Source organism: Podarcis melisellensis (assembly GCF_964234715.1).
Source record: "Podarcis melisellensis genome assembly, chromosome: 6".
NCBI lineage: Eukaryota > Metazoa > Chordata > Lepidosauria > Squamata > Lacertidae > Podarcis > Podarcis melisellensis.
Genome location: NC_138538.1, coordinates 76818807 through 76840345, shown reverse-complemented (window position 1 = coordinate 76840345; position 21539 = coordinate 76818807). Strand labels below are relative to the sequence as shown.

At 41.7% G+C, this 21539-nt stretch overlaps 1 protein-coding gene across 4 annotated transcripts in view; it reads left to right on the top strand.

The window, feature by feature from the left end:
• COL11A1 (collagen type XI alpha 1 chain) overlaps positions 1-21539 on the top strand; it is a 257537-nt gene that overhangs the window by 148610 nt on the left and 87388 nt on the right. For all 4 annotated transcript variants that reach the window (XM_081916017.1, XM_081916015.1, XM_081916016.1 and 1 more), the window contains 7 exons: positions 739-792; positions 4269-4376; positions 7158-7211; positions 13773-13826; positions 17119-17163; positions 17330-17383; positions 17478-17522. In XM_081916017.1, coding sequence (XP_081772143.1) covers positions 739-792; positions 4269-4376; positions 7158-7211; positions 13773-13826; positions 17119-17163; positions 17330-17383; positions 17478-17522 — 414 coding nt within the window. The remainder of the gene's footprint in view (positions 1-738; positions 793-4268; positions 4377-7157; positions 7212-13772; positions 13827-17118; positions 17164-17329; positions 17384-17477; positions 17523-21539) is intronic.

Here is a 21539-nt window from a genome sequence, read left to right as displayed (position 1 = left end):
AGGCTGTGAACATCCCTAGAAAGGATGCCAGCAGCCTTGGGAATAATATCTCCCAAGGCTTCTGATACCCAGAACACACTCTAACAACATCCCAGAGCTTCACAAAGGCACAGGATGTCTTCATCCTGAGCTGAGATCAGATTTATGGAGCTTGGGCTTCATCTCAGATTGGCTCATAGAGTTCTGCATGCAGGAAATTTAATTTCTGAAACTCCCAATTCCTAACTGCACCACCATTGCTACATGACTGTCACATGAGGATATATGGCTGTGTTAATCAACCCTTAATCGCTAGTTGGTGTCTTTGAGACTATATCCTAATTGACTTTTGAACATGAGGCATTTGATAGTGGTGGGGGGGAAGCCCTTTAAAAAACCCCTGAACATATGAGAAAGAAATTTAATTCAGAAGAATAATGTCATAATGAAGAGCTCCTTGATGAATTAAGAAATGAATTTGTCTGTTGCCTTAAGCACCTTTCTCATCATTCATTCTCCCTTTTAAAGCTGAAAAGTAATTCAATACAGCTGTGGCAATATGTGTTCTTTCCCCCTCTGATAGAGAAGCCGCTGTACTAAATTATTTGACTTGTTATGCTCCACTTTTAATAGTGTAAATTGCTGTGACTTGCAGCAAAATAGGTGCAGCTACTATATGCATTAAAATCATGCATGCATTCAGATTCTTTCATAACTGTCAACAACAACACTATGATGTGTCATTTTTTCCTTTATCAGGGTGAAGATGGTTTCCCTGGATTTAAAGGTGATATGGGCCTTAAAGGTGACAGAGTAAGTATTTTTCTCTCTCATTCATATTACAGTGGTATCTTGGTTTACAGAAGCTTCAGGTTACAGACTCCGCTAACCCAGAAATAGTACCTCAGGTTAAGAACTTTGCTTCAGGATGAGAACAGAAATCGCGCGACAGCGGGAGGCCCCATTAGCTAAAGTGATACCTCAGGTTAAGAACAGTTTCAGGTTAAGAACGGACCTCCAGAACAAATTAAGTTCTTAACCCGAGGTACCACTGTATCTCCGTACCAGCCTTGTTTTATTTCTGAGTTGTTTGGCCCACATTTACTGGGGTTCCAAGTGAATGTTCACCTTACTTTCCCAGAAGGCTTTGCAGTATAAAAGCTGGTCCTCGCACACCCTTTTTAGTTTATCATTTATTTTAATCTTTTGAATGTTTTAAATAGTTTCTCTCTCCCCCCCCAATAATTTTATTGTTTTATTTCTTTTGTAATCTGCTTTGAGTGTTGTTGTTTTTACAATCGAGTGGTGTTTAAATTTTATGAAATAAATAAATAAATAAATGAATAAGATATATCCTGTCAGTTTCTCACTCTCTGCAATGGGCTGCCTGATCTAATGCAAGAGACCTTTTTGCAATAGATTCCAGGCATTGGCTCTCATTCCACCTAGGTTCTCTTGGAACAGGTTGATTTTTCTCATTGTTCATCTACTATTTTTGTTTATTTGTAAATCTTTCCTGATGCTCCTCTGAGGTACTACTTAGGCCCTAAGTCAGCCAGTCTTGTGACATTATACAAATTAAAACAGCACAATGAAGCAGCCATAAACAACCACAAACAAGTCATTTCCCCTGTAGGTTAGAGAAAAGAGTTGAACACATTTCCCTGAAATGTTTTGTTATGGCTCCGTACCAGAGCTAAAACTAATTTGGAGGAAAGTTATCAATCAAATTCTCCTAAAGTAAATTTGCTTGCAATTAAACAAACATGGGTGGGCTAGGATAAATTAAGACTGTATAACACGAGTAGGGTGGAAGCTGTTTATCACATCCTGAACAGAATTCAAACTAACAAAATGATGCATACAAGTATTATTGAGTCTACAATATCTACTTCATAATATAACTTACAGCTTATGATGACCCAGCTCCAGGCACATAAGGAGGAAATGGCTTACCTAACCTGACTTCAAACTGGGTTCAGGCCTGGATTAAGGACTGAATCAGCCTTGGTTGCTGTGCTGACCCTGTAAATATTGATGGATCTCTCCTTGGCTTTTGATACCATTGACCCTGGTATCAACCTGGATTGGCTCTACAAGGTCCAGTTGGGGGCACGGTGTTACAGCAGGAATTCTGGACTGGCTCCGCAGATACATTTGCCCCACACTGAGCCACCTGAAACTTTGCCTTTCCTTGTCAATAAACAACAGTGACTCACCTCCTAGGAAGCTAGATGAGACCAATGAGACCAACTCTCTGATGTGATCAGGTTTGTGGTCATCGGTTCTTATTATAGGAAGGCCCATGCAAGCTTCTTTCATGCACTTTTCCAAGTGGATAAGTTACCGTAATTTTTGCTCTATAAAACTCACTTTTTTCCTCCTAAAAAGTAAGGGGAAATGTGTGTGCGTCTTATGGAGCGAATGCAGGCTGCACAGCTATCCCAGAGGCCAGAACAGCAAGAGGGATTGCTGCTTTCACTGTGCAGCGATCTCTCTTGCTGTTCTGGCTTCTGAGATTCAGAATATTTTTTTTCTTGTTTTCCTCCTCCAAAAACTAGGTACGTCTTGTGGTCTGGTGCATCTTATAGAGTAAAAAATATGGTATGTGCCCAGACCACATATGAATAAACTGGACCTTCTCTTCAAAAGTGCATGGGACTTCAAAAAAGATTATTGAGAAGGGTTTGATACAATGGAATAATGGATGGGATCCAACAAATCCAGAGGGTTTTATTCATCATTATCAACCTGTGTGTGTCTCTCACTGTTAAAAACTCTGATACAATTTCATACTAGCAAACAATATTTTTTCTTTATTTGTGGCATTTAAATAGTTAGTTTGTCTAACTATATTCTAATCAGTTAAAGGGTAGGCCACATTAAAAATTGCATAAAATTTCAATAACGATATAATTGCTAAAAATTATGTGTGCTGACCCTGTAAATATTGATGGATCTCTCCTTGGCTTTTGATACCATTGACCCTGGTATCAACCTGGATTGGCTCTACAAGGTCCAGTTGGGGGCACGGTGTTACAGCAGGAATTCTGGACTGGCTCCGCAGATACATTTGCCCCACACTGAGCCACCTGAAACTTTGCCTTTCCTTGTCAATAAACAACAGTGACTCACCTCCTAGGAAGCTAGATGAGACCAATGAGACCAACTCTCTGATGTGATCAGGTTTGTGGTCATCGGTTCTTATTATAGGAAGGCCCATGCAAGCTTCTTTCATGCACTTTTCCAAGTGGATAAGTTACCGTAATTTTTGCTCTATAAAACTCACTTTTTTCCTCCTAAAAAGTAAGGGGAAATGTGTGTGCGTCTTATGGAGCGAATGCAGGCTGCACAGCTATCCCAGAGGCCAGAACAGCAAGAGGGATTGCTGCTTTCACTGTGCAGCGATCTCTCTTGCTGTTCTGGCTTCTGAGATTCAGAATATTTTTTTTCTTGTTTTCCTCCTCCAAAAACTAGGTACGTCTTGTGGTCTGGTGCATCTTATAGAGTAAAAAATATGGTATGTGCCCAGACCACATATGAATAAACTGGACCTTCTCTTCAAAAGTGCATGGGACTTCAAAAAAGATTATTGAGAAGGGTTTGATACAATGGAATAATGGATGGGATCCAACAAATCCAGAGGGTTTTATTCATCATTATCAACCTGTGTGTGTCTCTCACTGTTAAAAACTCTGATACAATTTCATACTAGCAAACAATATTTTTTCTTTATTTGTGGCATTTAAATAGTTAGTTTGTCTAACTATATTCTAATCAGTTAAAGGGTAGGCCACATTAAAAATTGCATAAAATTTCAATAACGATATAATTGCTAAAAATTTGTAGCAAAATGTAGTGGCCAGAAACAATACAGCCAAGGTTACAACTGAAGATTAAAAGCCTGCTGTAACAACAGTGAAAAAATGTTGCAAGTCTGAATATGGATTTCTTTCCCCATGAGAGATGTGGTTCTTTTCGTTTAACTGTCGGCTTTTGTGGCTAAGCCACAAGCAACAACTAGACCTTAGGTTACACTCAGTACTCAAATTACAGGGAGGCCAGGCGGGATCCAGCCTGCTTATGTTTTGTGCCAGTTCTCCCCTTAATACTGGTTTTAGAAACCTACAGTGAGGCCGTGGTTGGGCTAAAATTAGGAATAGGGGCAGACCTGAGGTTTTCATCAACGGTCAATCCAATAATTTCAGCAGTTTTTGCATCCCATTTGCAGAAACAGGTGACTTGGTTTGTACATCCTTGGTTTACATCCTTCAATTTTTTCTTTTAAGGGTGAAGTTGGCCCTCTTGGTCCACGAGGAGAGGATGGCCCTGAAGGTCCCAAAGGCCGTTCTGGCCCAACAGGAGACCCAGGTGGGGCCGGTCAAGCTGGAGAAAAGGTTAGTCACTCAATCATACAACAGGGTTTTTTTGGGGGAGGGGTATCATGAGATCATCTTGGTGTAGTTTTAGAGGTTGCAAATTCACATGTTGCATAAAAAGCAAATGAACAAATGACAAATGATTCCCTTTTTCTTTCAGTGTTTGTTATGTCTGAATAGGACTATCGTGTGGGACACGTGTAGATCCCATACACATCTTTTCCTAAAGATTTACTGAAGCTTTATAAGAACACATTTTCCACCCTATCTGTAGTACATTTCATCTCATCTTTCACTTTTGTAGGTTTGGGGCTACACCAGGGGGGAAGAGTGAACTGGGAAGTCTCTAGTTTTAAATCTTACCTCAGCCATGAACTCAGAGCCACCGTGTCTTCTCCTCGGGCATAAACAGTACTGCTTACAAGTAAAAAAAGTACCCTAACAATGCAGTTGAAGTGGTCTGAGTATTTGAAAGGCACCATATAAATGTTGACGTTGATTTATTTCACTGGAAACATAAGATGAAATAATAAAAAGGGCAGAGCAGGGGCAGACTTTACCACATAGTAATGTGAAAAGCTCCCTTTGGATTTCAGATCCTAAAGTAAGAACCATTTCCCTGCCTCCAACCTCCAGCCTCCATCTTACTGTTGGAGTTACATGTCTCTGTTTGTAATATTTTGAAATGCAGAGCAGGAAGGTAGAATATTTTTAATGCATGCCTAAATGTGATATGGGACGTGGGTGGCGCTGTGGGTTAAACCACAGAGCCTAGGACTTGCTGATCAGAAGGTCGTCGGTTTGAATCCCCACGACGGGGTGAGCTCCCGTTGCTCGGTCCCTTCTCCTGCCAACCTAGCAGTTCGAAAGTACGTCAAAGTGCAAGTAGATAAATAGGTACCACTCCAGCGGGAAGGTAAACGGCGTTTCCGTGTGCTGCTCTGGTTTGCCAGAGGTGGCTTAGTCATGCTGGCCACATGACCCAGAAGCTGTACGCCGGCTCCCTCGGCCAATAAAGCGAGATGAGTGCTGCAACCCCAGAGTCAGCCACGACTGGACCTAATGGTCAGAGGTCCCTTTACCTTTACCTTTAAAGGTGATATTGAATATGCACATCCTTTTATAGGAGAGAATGCACGTCTACTCTGAACAGAACAGAAGGCATTATACTCATGCATTATACTCATGAACAAGTAGAACATGCATGAATGGAGGACAAGTAAATAAGTTCTGTCCTGCCATCCCTGTTACCTTCCTTAAGTTGGAGGATGACTGTCTGCAACAGGGAACCTTCTGAAGTTCTAGGGTTCTGTATTGTGCAGGGAGCCTTCATGAGTGGAGTTGATTCTCCACTCATGATCACCCTCTGATGTGAGTGGAGCCAGTGTCCTCATCCCCACTGTCACCACTTACTACTTACTCATGAGTAAAGTGCATAAATGGGCCTAGAGTAAGGCCATCATTCCTTAATTAGCTTTGTTGGATTGTGCCTCTGAATAAGAATCCCATGTAGGCAACTAGGCAAGAATGTCTATGTTCCACAAATTATTCCCCCCTCTCCACTAGCAAAAACTAGTTATTGAGATAATATTTCATTCAAGCATGTTCCTGCTTAGGTACTTGGTCAGCCTGTCTGAAGTCCAGCTTGATTGTAAAGATCTTTTGAAGGGATCTCCCTCAATGACCCTTCCTGTGTTTTGCACACACAGTCCTTTGAGGAAGAACAATTTATGGACTAAGAGGAGGGAATGAAAGCATTGTAGTTATGATTTGATGCTAGCGACCTTTTAAGCTATCATAAAAATACTTTAAAAGTCACTTCATTCATTTCAGAAAGTGTTCCTTTCAGCCTCGCTTAACTGTGGGGAGCTATTTCGGAATTAATGATCCCCACAGTGTTGTGAGACATCTTCCCAGCTGTTAACAAGGTCATGAATCAAGAAAGCCAATATTATAATTATGGATGAATGGAAGCATAATTGGAATGTCATCACTGAATTCCAATTAAATTCCAATCCCATTAAAACAAGAATAAATGAGCGACATTTCCCCCCAAAAAACTCAACTGTTGAGCTTCTTCATTCTGGGCTGAAAGCAGGGAAATACCATGACAAGTATGGGATTGGATCCAAAAACTGTGAGCAGAAGTAAAGGTCTAAGGAAGTGTGACATTTACAGACACCGCCCGCCCCAGTATGGGGAAGCAAAACCAGCAAGGTTCACAATGGTTGGTGGCTCTGTTCTCCACATGCACAATTGAAAATGCCAAATGATTATTATTTATGTCAAATGGCAGCTTTAGTATGTAGGTGTTTTGTGAACTAGGTCATCTAACAAACTCAAGAAGGTATAGTTGAAATGTGTAGCTAAAGAGAATGGGAAAAATTATAAGTTATTTAGGAGAGCACTGTAAGCAGGTGGAAACATTAGCAGGATTTTGATTTCACTTGTAGTGTAGCAATTATCATGGATAATATGGATTGATATAAAAGTTGGAGTTTCGAAGAATATGTGGTAATAAATGTTTAAAATGGGACCCCATGGAGGGGATGGAGGGAAGTCCTGAGATTCAGAATAATCTCTGTACATGGATATTTATCTGAAGTTTTTTTTTAATAACTTTGTATTTGTAAAGCTGAATAAACAGGATTTTTTTGAAAAAAGCCTACATCCACGCAAGAGGTTTCCTTCTAACTTTACAAACTACATGATTCTTCTGAGGGAAATGGGACATAGACAAGAGTGGTAGCCATCAGGAAACAAATGAGAAATGCATTAAAACTTCTTTTTAAATTACAGGGTAAACTTGGTGTTCCCGGATTACCAGGATATCCAGGAAGACAAGGTCCAAAGGTGAATTTGCTCTCGTGTTGAAAAATGTACAGCTTTGGTTAGCAGAATATTCTAGGGTTTTTTGTTGTTGTTTTGGTCTTACTTGGAACATCAGTTTAAAGCAAATGCTTGGATAGTCACTTGTAACTATTAGAAGGTTATATGCATTTTCCTGACAAAATTGTGAGTCTGGTTCAATGATATAATTCAGTTTTGATGCCCTAATTGTGATGATCATTTTGGTAGCCGAAGACATTCATACAGATATGGATCTTGGATTTGGCAGTTTCCTCCAAAGCCAGTGTGGTGTAGTGGTTAAGAGCGGTAGTCTCATAATCTGGGGAACCGAGTTTGCGTCCCCGCTTCTCCACATGCAGCTGCTGGGTGACCTTGGGCCAGTCACACTTCTCTGAAGTCTCTCAGCCCCACTCACCTCACAGAGTGTTTGTTGTGGGGGAGGAAGGGAAAGGAGATTGTTAGCCACTTTAAGACTCCCTAGGGTAGTGATAAAGCGGGATATCAAATCCAAACTCTTCTTCTTCTTCTTCTTCCATCGGCCACAGTTGCCATGTAAATGAATAAACCACAACTTGATGGGTGGTGAGTGTTATAAATATCAACCGTGTTCACTCATACAACTACTCAAAAGGCATTTGCAATGATATACATAATGCTCCCCACGCATCTGGATCATTGCTTGTCAAATGATAAGATTTTTAAAAATGTCATTCTGGTTCGTTGGTCCACTTCGCTGGGCATCTTTCTTTGTTTCTGGGTTATAACTTTGTGTAATTTACACATCTAGAAAAGGAAAGCACAGACCATTAAGTATTATATGATGCACTGATACAATTAGGTACAAAGTGATGCTCAGCCATAATAAATGTTGCTCCCCTGCTCCATGAATTTATGCCATTATACATCAAATTATTATATATATTTTTTATAAAAGAAAGAAAGCAGAGAACCGTAATCACTGTGTTCATACTGGATTTTATGCATTGTTCTAGTTCTTATGCAACAATTTGTACTCATGTGATTGCATTTGGAAGTCATCCGTGGAGCAAGCACACATGAAAACCTTAAAATCAGAATGGGTAGCCTAATTTTTCCCTTTAGGAGAATCCTGAGTCACAATATCATGTCTGCTCTGGAAAGAGGATATAGGCAAATAGTTTTGATGTACGTTCTCCACATGTTAAGTGCTTTCAGGATGATTCCCCAGAGCTTAGAATAGCTCATCAGACTCAGCCCTCTGTGTGATTTCAGATGTGAGTCCATGAGAGTTTTTGTGTTTACTTGGGGCAGTCCTACAGGATATTCTCCACCACATGTCCCATTGAAATAAGCAAAAAGACTGAAACGGTGGTTGGATCCATATCCTTGATAAAGGGTAGCATTATCTGCAAAGAGGGAATATGCATTTTTAATGCTGTCCCCAATTTGTGATTAACAAGGAATCTGTACAACTTCTTTGACAGTGCAATGCATGTAAAAAAACAACCACCTGTCATCTTCTGGGATTAACGACTTGAACAACTATCTAGGTGTCCCCCCACACACATGTGTTTGCATTGTGTAAGGCATCATTGCCAATACATTTTAGGAAAGTATTACTTTAAATTGTAAAGTAACATTGACTTTTCTTAGCTTTTTAAAATATTGAGAGTCTGTGCTTATTTTGCTTTGCTTCCATTTCACCTGGGTGAATTCCAAGGTTTTTTCGTTTTTTCAGTAAACACTCTGTGTTAATGCAATATAGGGTTACTGCTAAGGAAAGTGTTCATCAAGAATTCAGAAGTAGGTCTTTGATGCACCTGCCTTTTAACCTAAACGTCTGAGATTGCAGTCTCTCTCTCTCCCCATCTCTCTCCCTTGTCTGTCAGTGCTTCAAAACTCTATTTGGAAATTTCTTAAGATCAAAGAGATCTTACTTTATTCAGAAGCATGAACACAAATGACATGCACGGATGTCAAAGAAAATGCACGGCTTTCCCCTCACAAAACGGAGATGTTGGCACGAATTTTACTAAGCTGAGTCTTCATTATACTAAAAATGGAATTAGTTTGCAAGCCGTATTCAGCTTTAAATTCTTTCAACAGTGTACAGTGGTACCTTGGACACTTCAGGTTATGTGTTTTCGGACTGCACACCGCGCTGAACCCGGAAGTGCCGGAATGGGTTACTTCCGGGTTTCAGCGCTCGCGCATGTGCAGAACCACCGAATGGCAACCCACACATACGCAGACGTGGTGTTGCGGGTTGCGAATGTGCATCCTGCATGGATCACATTCGCAACCCGAGGTGTTCCACTGTATTAGCATTAGATTAGAAGGATGGCTGCAGGACCTCCCAATCTTCTGGCTCTGCTCTACTGAGTGGCTGCAGTGCCAGAGCTGTGCCACTTAGGTTGCAGTCCATTGGTCATCTGCCATCAGCGGTCAAAAGCTTGAGAATAGCAGTAGAAGCAAAAGCTCAGAAACAATGGCCTTGGCAAGCTGGCTGCCATCATGATGACATTTGACAATGAGGCCCAACATAACCATGATGGCCCTGTATGCTCAAAACCACACCTTTTCCTGTTGCCCTCATCACTCTAGAGCCATTTCATATTTCCCAGAATGCTTTCCCCCAGAATGCTTGGAATGGGGGTAGGGGAGCGGCAATGGCTTTTTTGTGTGTGTGGCAGTCCAGTGATGCTGCATATAGAGGAAGAAAACAATGGCTGTTGAGAGAGAAGGAGCTGCCTGTGGTATTGCCCCCACTAATGCATGGGACACAGGTGGCGCTGTGGTCTAAACCAGTGTTTCCCAACCTTGTGCCTCCAGCTGTTTTTGAACTACAATTCCCATCATCCCTGACCACTGGTCTTGCTAGCTAGGGATGATGGGAGTTGTAGGCCAAAAACATCTGGAGGCACAAGGTTGGGAAACACTGGTCTAAACCACTGAGGCTCTTGGGCTTGCTGATCGGAAGTTGGGTGGTTCGAATCCCCGCGACAGGGTTAGCTCCCGTTTCTCTGTCCTGGCTTCTGCCAACCTAGCAGTTCAAAAGCATCGCTGCGGCGGGAAGGTAAACGGTGTTTCCGCGCACGCTGGTTTCCATCACGGTGTTCTGTTGTGCCAGAAGTGGTTTAGTCATGCTGGCCACATGACCCAGAAAGCTGTCTGTGGACAAATGCTGGCTTCCTCAGCCTGAAAGCGAGATGATCGCTGCAACCCCATAGTTGCCTTTGACTGGACTTAACTGTCCTGGGGTCCTTTTCCTTTACCTTTTTGGCCAACACCAAACAACAATGAAGGACTATTACATCTAAGGGTACGCCCATCCCACTGGAAGCAAATTCAGCTACCCCCCCCCCTCCTGAGTTTAGTGAAATCATTCCATTTTTCAGGTACTGATTTAACTTCTGCTTGGAGGAAAACCACCCATATTTTAATTTCTGTGATTTTCTCAGCCCTAATATATAGTAGTCCTGATGCTTAAGATGAAGGGGGCGAAAGCTTTTCACTAGTTAAATGCCTTCAGTGCATGTTATTGCCTACAGCTCTGGTATAACATCAAGGCTTGCACGATAGACTAATCCATGGGTAGGCAAACTAAGGCCCGGGGGCTGGATCCGGCCCGATCGCCTTCTAAATCCGGCCTGTGGACGGTCCAGGAATCAGCGTGTTTTTACATGAGTAGAATGTGTCCTTTTATTTAAAATTCATCTCTGGGTTATTTGTGGGGCATAGGAATTTGTTCATTAGCCCCCCCCCCCAATATAGTCCGGCCCCCCACAAGGTCTGAGGGACAGTGGACCGGCCCCCTGCTGAAAAAGTTTGCTGACCCCTAGACTAGTCAATGGGCCCCATCCCATACTTGTTATGTAGCTACCGAACTGATCTGAATATAAGCCACCCCCGTTTATCCACCGACAACAACATGATTATAGGTCCCACTCAGGTGGCTCCTATAGCAATGGCAGCAGCAGATCCCCAGGCCAGTTGAGCAGAAGGTAGTAGCCAGTAGTGGTGGCAGGTGGCCTGGGGATCTGGATCCTGGTGGCAGGTGCCCCAAGACTGGCAGGCAGAAGAGCCAGTAGATCTGGGGACTGCTACTGCAGCCTGTTTTGGCTGCCCCTCTGCAGTTTACCTAGGCTGCCCATCCAGTGCCGCTCATCATGCTGCAGGTCACAGCGCCATCTATTGGCAGCCATGTGAACTAATGTGTGATGACAGACAAATACAAATATATAGACAGAGATATTTGCAATGATTATGTTGGCTGTTAATGTCCTTTTCCTCAATTGCCCCTGGAAATTGGATAACGTAAACTCTTTTGCAGCAGTAACAAAAATATCTCCTAGGAGAAGAATACTGCAAGTTAATGTCTGAGCACAAATATTCTTTATCAGTCTTCCTATTGTTCCATGCCAAAACCCAATTATTATCATCCAGCAAGTATTATCTCATGTAGTCATTCAGAAAATAAATTGCTTACAATTATTTCTTAGTATTTCTACAAGTTTCATCTAGTAGCCATTTTTGTTGAAGGGGCTGTTTCAACAATTACTGAAATGAGACATTGGAAACATTTTTCCAAATGAAATTGTCATTATTGTCAAACAGACTTTCTTCTGCCTTCATCAGTGTTATGGACACTGTTTTTAAATTACCGGAAAATCAGGCCTGGTTTGTACATCTAAAACTAATCCAAAACCAAGAAAAGAATTGAATGTCTTCTTTATTTTATAGGTGTGTTCACTTGAACATACAGACATGCATGCGTGAACTGACATAATGGAATTTATGAACTTAGGGTAGTAGCAGCCAACTGATTTTGCTACTCAGTGTAGACCCATTGAAATCATTGTATGCAAGTTAGTCATATCCATTAATTTCATCAGGTCTGCTATGATTAGAAAAATCACTGGACACAACTCTTACTTAATCACTGGAAACTCATTTTCTTTTATGGTTAAAATGGTGCTATTTGTTCTAAAAGCACCTTTCTGTGGAGCACCTGCTCTCTATTTGATATTTTGTCCACATTGTTCAGGCTGATGACAACAAGTTTGTTTTCTCCACCTCCACTAAATTTTATTAAAGTTTGAAAGAAATTATAGGAGGGGTGAATATAATATATTGAATATATTTTTTATCAAAAATAAAGAAAACTAATCTAAATAAAAACACAAACCAGAAATAGGAAAAGGAAAACAAACATCAGATTCATCATTGGTCAGCTATATATAGAAAATTATTCAAAATATCCACTACAAGTTAACACCCAACAATGCCACTTTCTGTACATGAATATTTCCTTTGATCCTCAAACCCAGATATCATAGGTTCATTTTACTTTTCATGCAAACAGTCTACAAGTAGTTTCAACTTTTAGTAAATATTGACAGTGATTTTTCTCTGATTAAACACATCAGCTTTACAGACTGGTGACAACCTGATTGTAATGGACATGCTTAGACCTTTTTGAGAATTCTGTAGGTCTTGTTTCCACTTGATAATATGTGATATATAATGTTGTGTGACTGGAACTCAACTCAGGGAATGGAACTTCCACTCCTCTGGCCCCTCGCCAAACCTGCTCCAGATGGTATCTCAACTCTCTGGAGCAGATTTCGATGATGCACAGAGGATGGAAAGAGAAGTTGTGTGGTGCTAGCAGAAGTCCATTCTTCTGGAGGGTGTCCTCAGCTAGATATCACCCAGTGACTTGGGGCAGGATTGACCTAATGAGCCCTGCCACTAGAAGCCCTGCTCAAGGACTTCCACCAGTGCAACAGACCCTCTCCCCTTCTTATTCCCTTCACCTAGAGAAGTTGGCTCTGAGCACATGGGAGAAGAGAGGAGAGTGGTCATTCCATCTGGCAAGCTTTAGCGCTTGGGCAGATGGAAAGATTGGAAAAGCACAGCGATGAATCCCACCCTCTGCTTGTCGTAAGGTTGCTTGGGGTGTTGTTGTTGTTTTTAACTGTACCACTCTTGATGTTTTAATGCATTCCGGACATGAAGCATTTTGGTAAGCTACCAGACCGCCATCTAATAATAACCATTTCCATATCAATTGCTTCAACTGAATAGAATAATGTGTTATATTGCAACACACTTTCATGTTGCTGTTTTGTGTGATGTCTAGGAAAAATATTTTATAAACTACTGTAATTCATAGTGTGTCAATGATTCATCTGTTGCTATTCTTTCTGGTTGGTGGGCATGCAGAAATGGGCCTTTTCTCTCTTGATCCTACAGTTGTGTAATATGATTCTGAGTGAGACCAGGCAAGGCCAATCCCTCGGCATGGGCCTGAAAACTCAGCTTTTCACCATGGACTTTAGGAGTTAGTTATGACCTGTGTTGTAGAAATGGTTTTGTGATAATGGGCCATACACCCAGTTATTGTTATTGCATGCTTTATGTTGGCTTTAAATACTGCTTTGAAGGATGCGGACGTTTAATATCTAAAGCACTTGAGGGGGCGGGTGCACCCTCCCCCATAAAAAAGCAACTTAGAAGTTTATTCAATATCTAAGTAGGCTTTGAGTAAACCATATAACTGTGTGTCCTCCCCCCTTACAGGGCTCAACTGGGTTCCCTGGATTTCCGGGTTCCAACGGAGAGAAAGGTGCAAGGGTATGATATAATATTCTTCTTAATGTGTTTTATTAATATGTGGAACTCATTGCTAAGTGAATTCAAAGGACAGGCAGGATTGGGAATTTAACTGCTAATGCAGTAAGAACATTGTACATTCTTGATAGCAACCAAAAGAAATAAAGAATAAGAAGACTGTTGCTCAACAAGATTAAATAGTAATTTCCCCACAAGGAAATCTATTCACCAGCTTCCCATTATCAGAATAACGTGCAGCTCCATAGCAGCAGTGGCTCCCCATTAATTCTGTTATTCACAAGTGTTCAGTGCAACACTGAGATGTAGCTACAAGCTGCTGGCAATGTTCACACAGTACCTACATCAATGGATATATTTTTCCTATACTTGCCCAATGGCGGATAAATAAGATGTAATCTGAGGGTCAAAATGCATGTTGTTAAATATGTCTTTATATTTAATGAAGAGATTTTTTAAAAGAAAAATGAAAGTAATATCATCTGGAGGCTGCGGATCACATGAGGATCACATCAGACATGTAGTATCAGTTTAACACTTTCTTCCCTTGTTGAAAGTCCCTCCTATGAAACTGGTATTTGCTTTTGGGGAAATCCCAGAGAGAGAGACTTGAGGCTAACTTGCAGTTAGTTTCATTATTAAGGAAAGGAAAAAAACAACACTGGTTAGAACATGGTGCTGATGATGCCAAGGTTGCAGACAACTGCATATTCCTGCATTGCAGGGGGTTGAACTACATGCTCCTCAGGGTCCCCTCCAACTCTACAGTTCTATGATTCAATGAAAGGCAAAGCCCCCATGGCGATCACACAGGGCCCCCAGACATTTGACGGTCTATTGACCCTGTGCCACCACTGTGATTGCTTTCCTCGCTGCCACCAACCCGTTTCTCCTCACGGGTAATCATGGAGTCCAGACAGTTGTTAACATTAACAAATAATCAAGTTTATTTATAGGCACGAACAAGCTTATGGTTTCAGTTAATTTTTCTTAGCAGTTTCTTAATCCTAGTTCCGTAACTGTTCTATGCGTTCCTAACAACTTCACACTGATCATTCCAACTATCTATCTGACTCCACCTAACAATTCCTCTCACTCCCTCACCTCACAACTCGACCAACCCACAGACTTAACCTCCCTCTTCCTTCTTCAACTCCCAACTCTCAACTAACTTTCACACAACACCGACTCTCACTCTAACTCCTCCTATCAGTTTCCACTGGCCAATCACATCACACTCATTTTTAACCCTTTCCTTGTGACCCACCTAGGAGGCAAACGCCACACCCCCTAATGAAGAAGTTCCTCAAACTGGCTTGCATCCCCTCCTTTGCTCTCTAGTTTTCTGAGCCAGGGCTCCTCCCCTGTAATCTTCTGCTACAGGGAGCCCCAGAAAGCCTCTCTCTGTGCCTGTCTGGCTCATTGCTTGGCAATATGTATCAATCCTTCGCATTCTAGGAGCAAGTGGGGCTAGAGAACCGTTGGCAGAGAAACTGTCATGACGGAGATGCGGGAGAGATGTAGAGACTGGTTCTCCTCTGTTGTCTCTGTCGGAGCCTGCATCCAAACTGGAAACCACCTCACCCTGCCCTGTGCTGGGCCACTTGCCTGCTTCTGCCTCTTTGTGATCCTTCAAGCTTCCTCCTTTTAGTAGCTTCCAGCTTGTCCCCTCCTCTGAGGTGTGGCTGGTATCCCACCACCAGGATCCAGAATCTAAGTCATCATCTTCTGTGTTTTCCCTGGGGGGCTCTTGGCCTCCACCATTCTTCCTCATCCAGCCAATCCCTGACACCAGCTCATCCTATTTTATTTTACTTTTAAAAAAGAAAAAAATGCAGTTAATGCAAAGATGCATTTATTTCCACATCCTGTTTGGCCCTGACTCAGTTGAAAAAGCGTTATGTCTGAAGTGACAGGGAAGCAAAATGAAGGTGTCATTATGCCTGTGATGATCGCCTCCACTCAATCAAGTCCCCACAAGATGCTGCAGTCATCTAATGATGAATAGAAATCTGGGAAGCAGCCCATTGTCTGGTGGAAAAGTATAAGTAAAGGAGGAAATAAATAAAGCTTTGACAGTTTCACCAGAGGCACTTGAACATGGGATCATATGCCATCATATGCCGGGTGGGATGCCATCACCTTTTCCCTTAAGCATCTGGGTCTGGTAAGAATACTGTATACTTATACAGTGGGGGAGGAAGGGAGAAAACAAGAGAGATTTCTTCCTATATTCTGTGAATTATCCAGCTAGACTGCAATCTATCCTCAGGGGGATTTCTCTGGCATCTTCTATGCATTCTAATTCCCCAGGACTCTTTTCATATACAGAACCAAACCACCCCAAAACAATTTGTGGTCGAAGCGGCAAATCAAGAGCAAGGATGCTGAAGAATACATATTTAAATGGATGTAGAAAGTCAAGACATAGCTGCTTTGTTTATTTGAAGCTGGTGGGTGGAATTTATAATGCAGAGTCTGCAAGCTCTAGAAGGTCACTGCATCACTATCTATAAAGCTCAACTGGACGTGGCTGATCACTTGTGGTTGAAATGTGATGAAGTTATTAAAGGGGAAAGGATGGCTTGGAAACAGTGCTTGATGGCAGCTTAGTGTGCCATTAAGTAAAACTGAAGTAATGTATATCATTACTCTGCCAACCACTACATTTTATGAAGCAGAAAAACAGACGTGCAGATTCACCAGTTTAAATCTGAAACTGATGAGAGACAATTGTATTTCCAGCGTTCTCACAAGCTTCCTTACTATACTCCACCCCCCTTCCAACTGATTACTGCAGTGAATAGATTTACAACTAGGAAATGCAAACAGTAACTTCCAAGATGTGGTTTTCCTGGGCCTATGGCAAGGAGAGAAAGAGTTAAACTCCTTCACCTCTCACTGCTGCCCCTCCTGTTGCCCCAAAAGTGCTCAGGCAGCGGAGGCAGGGGGTGGGTTGCAGGGGAGAAGGGGAAGGGTTAAGCACTCTCTGCAATATACTCAATTTCTCCTGCTCCCTGCTCCCATGTGAGCATTGCAAGACAAGCCTGGGTTGCGGAGTGTTTCCCTTATGACTTGTAATTCTGCCCTTTAAGAAGAGAGATAAATATTTGAAGAAGCTATTTATGAAAACTTAAAATGCAAGGCAAGTCTTCAGATGTCCTGTGTAGCTTTTCATCCTGTAGTAGAGTTCTGCTGTGCCCTTTTGAAGCAACAAAACCACCTTCTCGACCAAAAAACCAAAACACCCCTCCATCGAACGATAAGATTAATTTGTGTGAACTTTCTTTGGCAGGGCTTGCACGGAAAACCTGGCCCAAGGGGACAGCGAGGACCAACTGTACGTACTATGCATTTTTCCCTACACCTCCCCTTTAATGTTATCTCATGCATTTCCATATTAATTGCTATCCTGGCCATATTCAGAAGGTTGCCTTTATATCCTTTGCCGCTGTAGCACACGATAATAAAAAATAACAAATTGCATATCTTTTGTGACTCAATAGGGACCACGTGGGTCAAGAGGCCCGAGAGGCCCAACTGGGAAACCTGGCCCCAAGGTAACTTGACCGAATTGAGGAAGCAATTTCACGTCTAGCTCTTCCTCTTAATGAAAACGTGCATTTCATCTCTGAACGATTTGCTCTTTTCCAGGGCACGGCTGGCAGTGACGGACCCCCTGGCCCACCAGGTGAAAGGGTAGGCAAGGAACAATTTAGATTTCATTTCCATCCCTCTTTCTCTAGTCAACATCTTCCCTGGTTGGAATTGTAGGGAAGGCGTATACCGTTCCTGCGAGGCGGAAAAGTGTTTTCGTATGAGAACCGATACTCAAATGGTTGAAAGTTGGGTCTTTACCACTTCTGAGTAAAGTATTTATGTATTCCCCACCACCACCCTTTATTCGATTCACACCCTCTCTTCCATTTGTGAATATACTAAACTCTATTTTGCCACCAACCCTTCAATTTTCTTAATTATTTCTGTTTGTAACTTACCACTTGGGACAAATTAAAGCACATAAAAATGAAGGTTGTCATAGATGCTAACAGTACAATTTATCTGTGCATGTCTGCTGAGACGTAAGTCCCACTGAGGTCAGCGGGACTTGCTCTCTGATAAGTGTGCTCAGGATTGCAGGGAAATGTGCATTTAATCAAGAAATTCATTTGTCTATTGAGGCTGCAATCTTGTGCACTTACCTGAGAGTAAACACCATCAAAACCAGTGTGATTAACTCTTGCATAAATATGCATTGGGTTGCACCATTCAGCTGTATAAATTTGCATATGGTCCAAAACATTGCTAACGCTTTGGACTGCAGTTAAGTCCCATTGAAATCAATTTGGAAAGTTAGCCATGAGTAGTTGAAGACTGTTTGGAACCTGCTTTTTGTTTCTGAATAGTAAATACCTGGGAGGCTTCAGCAAACAGAGCGTGATTTGACATGATGAGGGTCTGAAGTTGAAGCCAGAAACAACCTTATTGGAAATTAGTGAGGGCCATGCGCCTAAAAAATAAATAAATCAGATCAAGTGTCTCCTTGTTGGAATCCCAGTGCTATTGTTAAGTTGTAGATATTTGTGGAATTCAAAGTAACCTCCTTACTCTGGGGATTGCACTTGCTACAAGCATGATATTCCATCATATGACTGGTCTTAGCTGTTCTTCTCTATTGCTAAGAACACATCCTTGTAGTACATTTAGATAATTTTAGACTTTGTACTTAGTGGTCTTGTGGAAAGGGACATCTTTTGATGGTAATGTGGTAACTTACTTCAAAATGTGGTAAGCCAGCCCTTCTGCAATTTGGGGTCCCTCCCATTCATTCGGCTAAGTGAGACCAGGGACTTCTGGTGCAAAGTTCAGCCTGGGCTTCCTATTCTCTTCAGCTCCACATATCATCATCTCTTTCCACAGGGAGATTCCTCTCCATTGAAGTGAATAAGCAAGGTCTAGTGGGGAAGGCAAATTCAATGGGTATTAGTGACCTGCATTGGCAAGGAGGCTTGTTGTCATGTTCTCCTGTACCCAATGAGGATTCGACATGCTTATTCCGATTTCGAGAGCTATTAACACAGAACAGCTTTTAGCTATCACAGTGCCTGCTTGCGGGACATTTGGGAAATCCTATCAGTCAACTCTATGCTGTTGGTTCTGTGAATGTTAGCATACTCTATTGTCCTCATATCAGTTAATACCTTTTAAGTAATCTTTTAATATACTTACTGTAGGGGTTCCTTTTAAGAGGAATTTGCAGAATTGTTATTGCTTATTATTATTATTATTAGTGTGTGTGTGTGTGTAGAGCATTTGCTAAGAGATTTTAAGTGTAGCAGGTTCTGAGGGTTTTCCCAAGTAAAACTAATTAGATTTTTGAAATGTTTTTGGCTTTCTGAACCGAAGCTAATAAAAAGTGCTTTTGCCAGCGGAACTGTTATCACCAAATAGGGCTTTACAAACCAGCCATCCAGGATCTTGTATACCAACTGACCAGATGTAATTTCTTTTTTAAAAAAAACACTGGCCAGATATATTTTTGTTGGCTCAAAAGTGCCTGCTGTTGAATGGGCGGCTTATTATTAAACTGCAAGTCATCCACACTGCAGTAAACACACATTATCATGTAGTAAATGGTACCTTGGAAGATTTATTATACAGTGGACTGTGATTTCCAATTGCAATACACAAGGAACTAGGCCTCATTTACAAGTTCCAGCAGCTGGCATTGATGTAGCAGGCAGTCATTGCTTATCACATAAGCCTTATCCCATGGACCTCCCTATAAGCAACTTTGGGGGAAGTTCTGTGCTACTGGGAGATGTTCCACACCATATAAATGGGAAACAATCCATATGATCCCAATAAAGCCTACCACACAAAAGCAGTTTTTGGCAATAACCAACCAACTGGCAATGGGCAGATTTCCCTAATCTGATCCAGAATTATCTGATCCACTGAATGTTCTGAAATTAACCCAGGTTTTTGGATCTGCACCTGAGATCTCCAGGCCCTGGTGTACACCCAATGACATACCCTCCAACATTTCCCCCATAAAAATAGGGACATCCTGTTCAATAATAATAATACCCCAGCCATCTGATTGGGTTACCCCAGCCACTCTGGGCGGCTTCCGAAATATATAAAACATGATAAAACATTAAACATTAAAAAACTTCCCTAAACAAGGCTGCCTTCAGATGTCTTCTAAAGGTTACGTATCTCCTTGGCTTAGGGGTCACATAACTCCCTACCCTCCAACATTTATCCAATGAAAATAGGGACATCCTAAGCAAAGGAGGGACATTCTGGGATCAAATCAGAAACTGGGATGGCTTCTGTAAATCTGGCAGTGTCCCTGGAAATTAAGGATGCTTGGAGGGTCTGAGATTGCCCCATGTAGACTTAGAATGAACATATCCAGTCTGCCAACTGCAATTTTATGTGAACATTTTCTCATTTCACATGCAGTTGCCAAACCATATTGCCTATAGATGAACCACAGTAAACACATGGCAGACAGTGCCACTGTCGAGACTGGATCCAGCTCACTCGCTGCCATTTGAATTAACAGACTCGCGCACTGAAAGATCGTCTGTTGAAAGTAACAGCTTCCCTCACACTAATTGCATCACCCTGTTGTGCCTCATGTTGCGATAATCCAGGCTCCAGCTGGCAATAGACTGAGCATCCACAGAAAAACTGACAATGAACCAATCAAGGGTGATTTTTTTTCCTCCCCTCCGTTCTGTATTCAATTTGCTTCTTCCTACTCGAGTGCTATCAAAACACTGTATAAGCTTTTCCATAAACATCTCCCTCAGCCCTATAATAAAATCTGTGTGGTTTTGCATTAATATTCAAAGGTAAACATCAAAGCCCTGCTGTAAAAGATCATTTCACAAAAGTGAACACTAACACTTTGGTTTAGGAAGCCTTTTATTTACATAGAGAAATGCATTAGAGAAACCCATGGAAAATCTGGTATCTGGTTAATAGGCCACTCTTCAGTTTTCAACACAGCTCATCTTTCGCCAAGCCTGTGCTCTCTGGGGTTTTTGGGCTACAACTCCCAAACTCCTGGTGAGCACCTGCTTGGCAAAGACTGGCGTAACACCTACATTTTATGGTCCCAGTGATAATCCTTTGTGGTCCCTATGGGCAATGGATGTCCTGCAAGGAGGCCAAGTGAGAAGATTGACACAAGTGTGAATGTGGGAATTGTGTGTGTGTGTGTGTGTGTGTGTGCAAGCACATGTATCACGCAGGTATGCTTGTTGAGGAACTGTACTTTATTCATCTGTAGGCACATATGCAAAGATTTTTCGGGTGAATTTTATAAAGCAGCTTGTCTCAAATTATTGTTACTGTTATCTCTTTTTATCAAAATTAAAACATTAACCTAAATAAAAACACAAACCGAAAAGAAAAGAAAAAGAGAATAGAAAAGGATAGAGATGTAGAGAAGGGATAAAGGAGAAAAGGAAAGAGAAAGGAAAAGAGAGGGAATATTGAAAGAAGAAGAAAGGAAGGAAAGAAGGAAGGAAGGAAGGAATTGTAGAGTTGGAAAGAAACCCAAGAGTCATCTAATCCTAAATCCCTGCAATGCCGGAATCTCAGCTAAAGCATGCATGACAGTTGGCCAACCAATCTCTGCTTATAAACCACTTACATACACTATTTCCACAGCATTCCCCTGATCCACCAAGTTTGAGG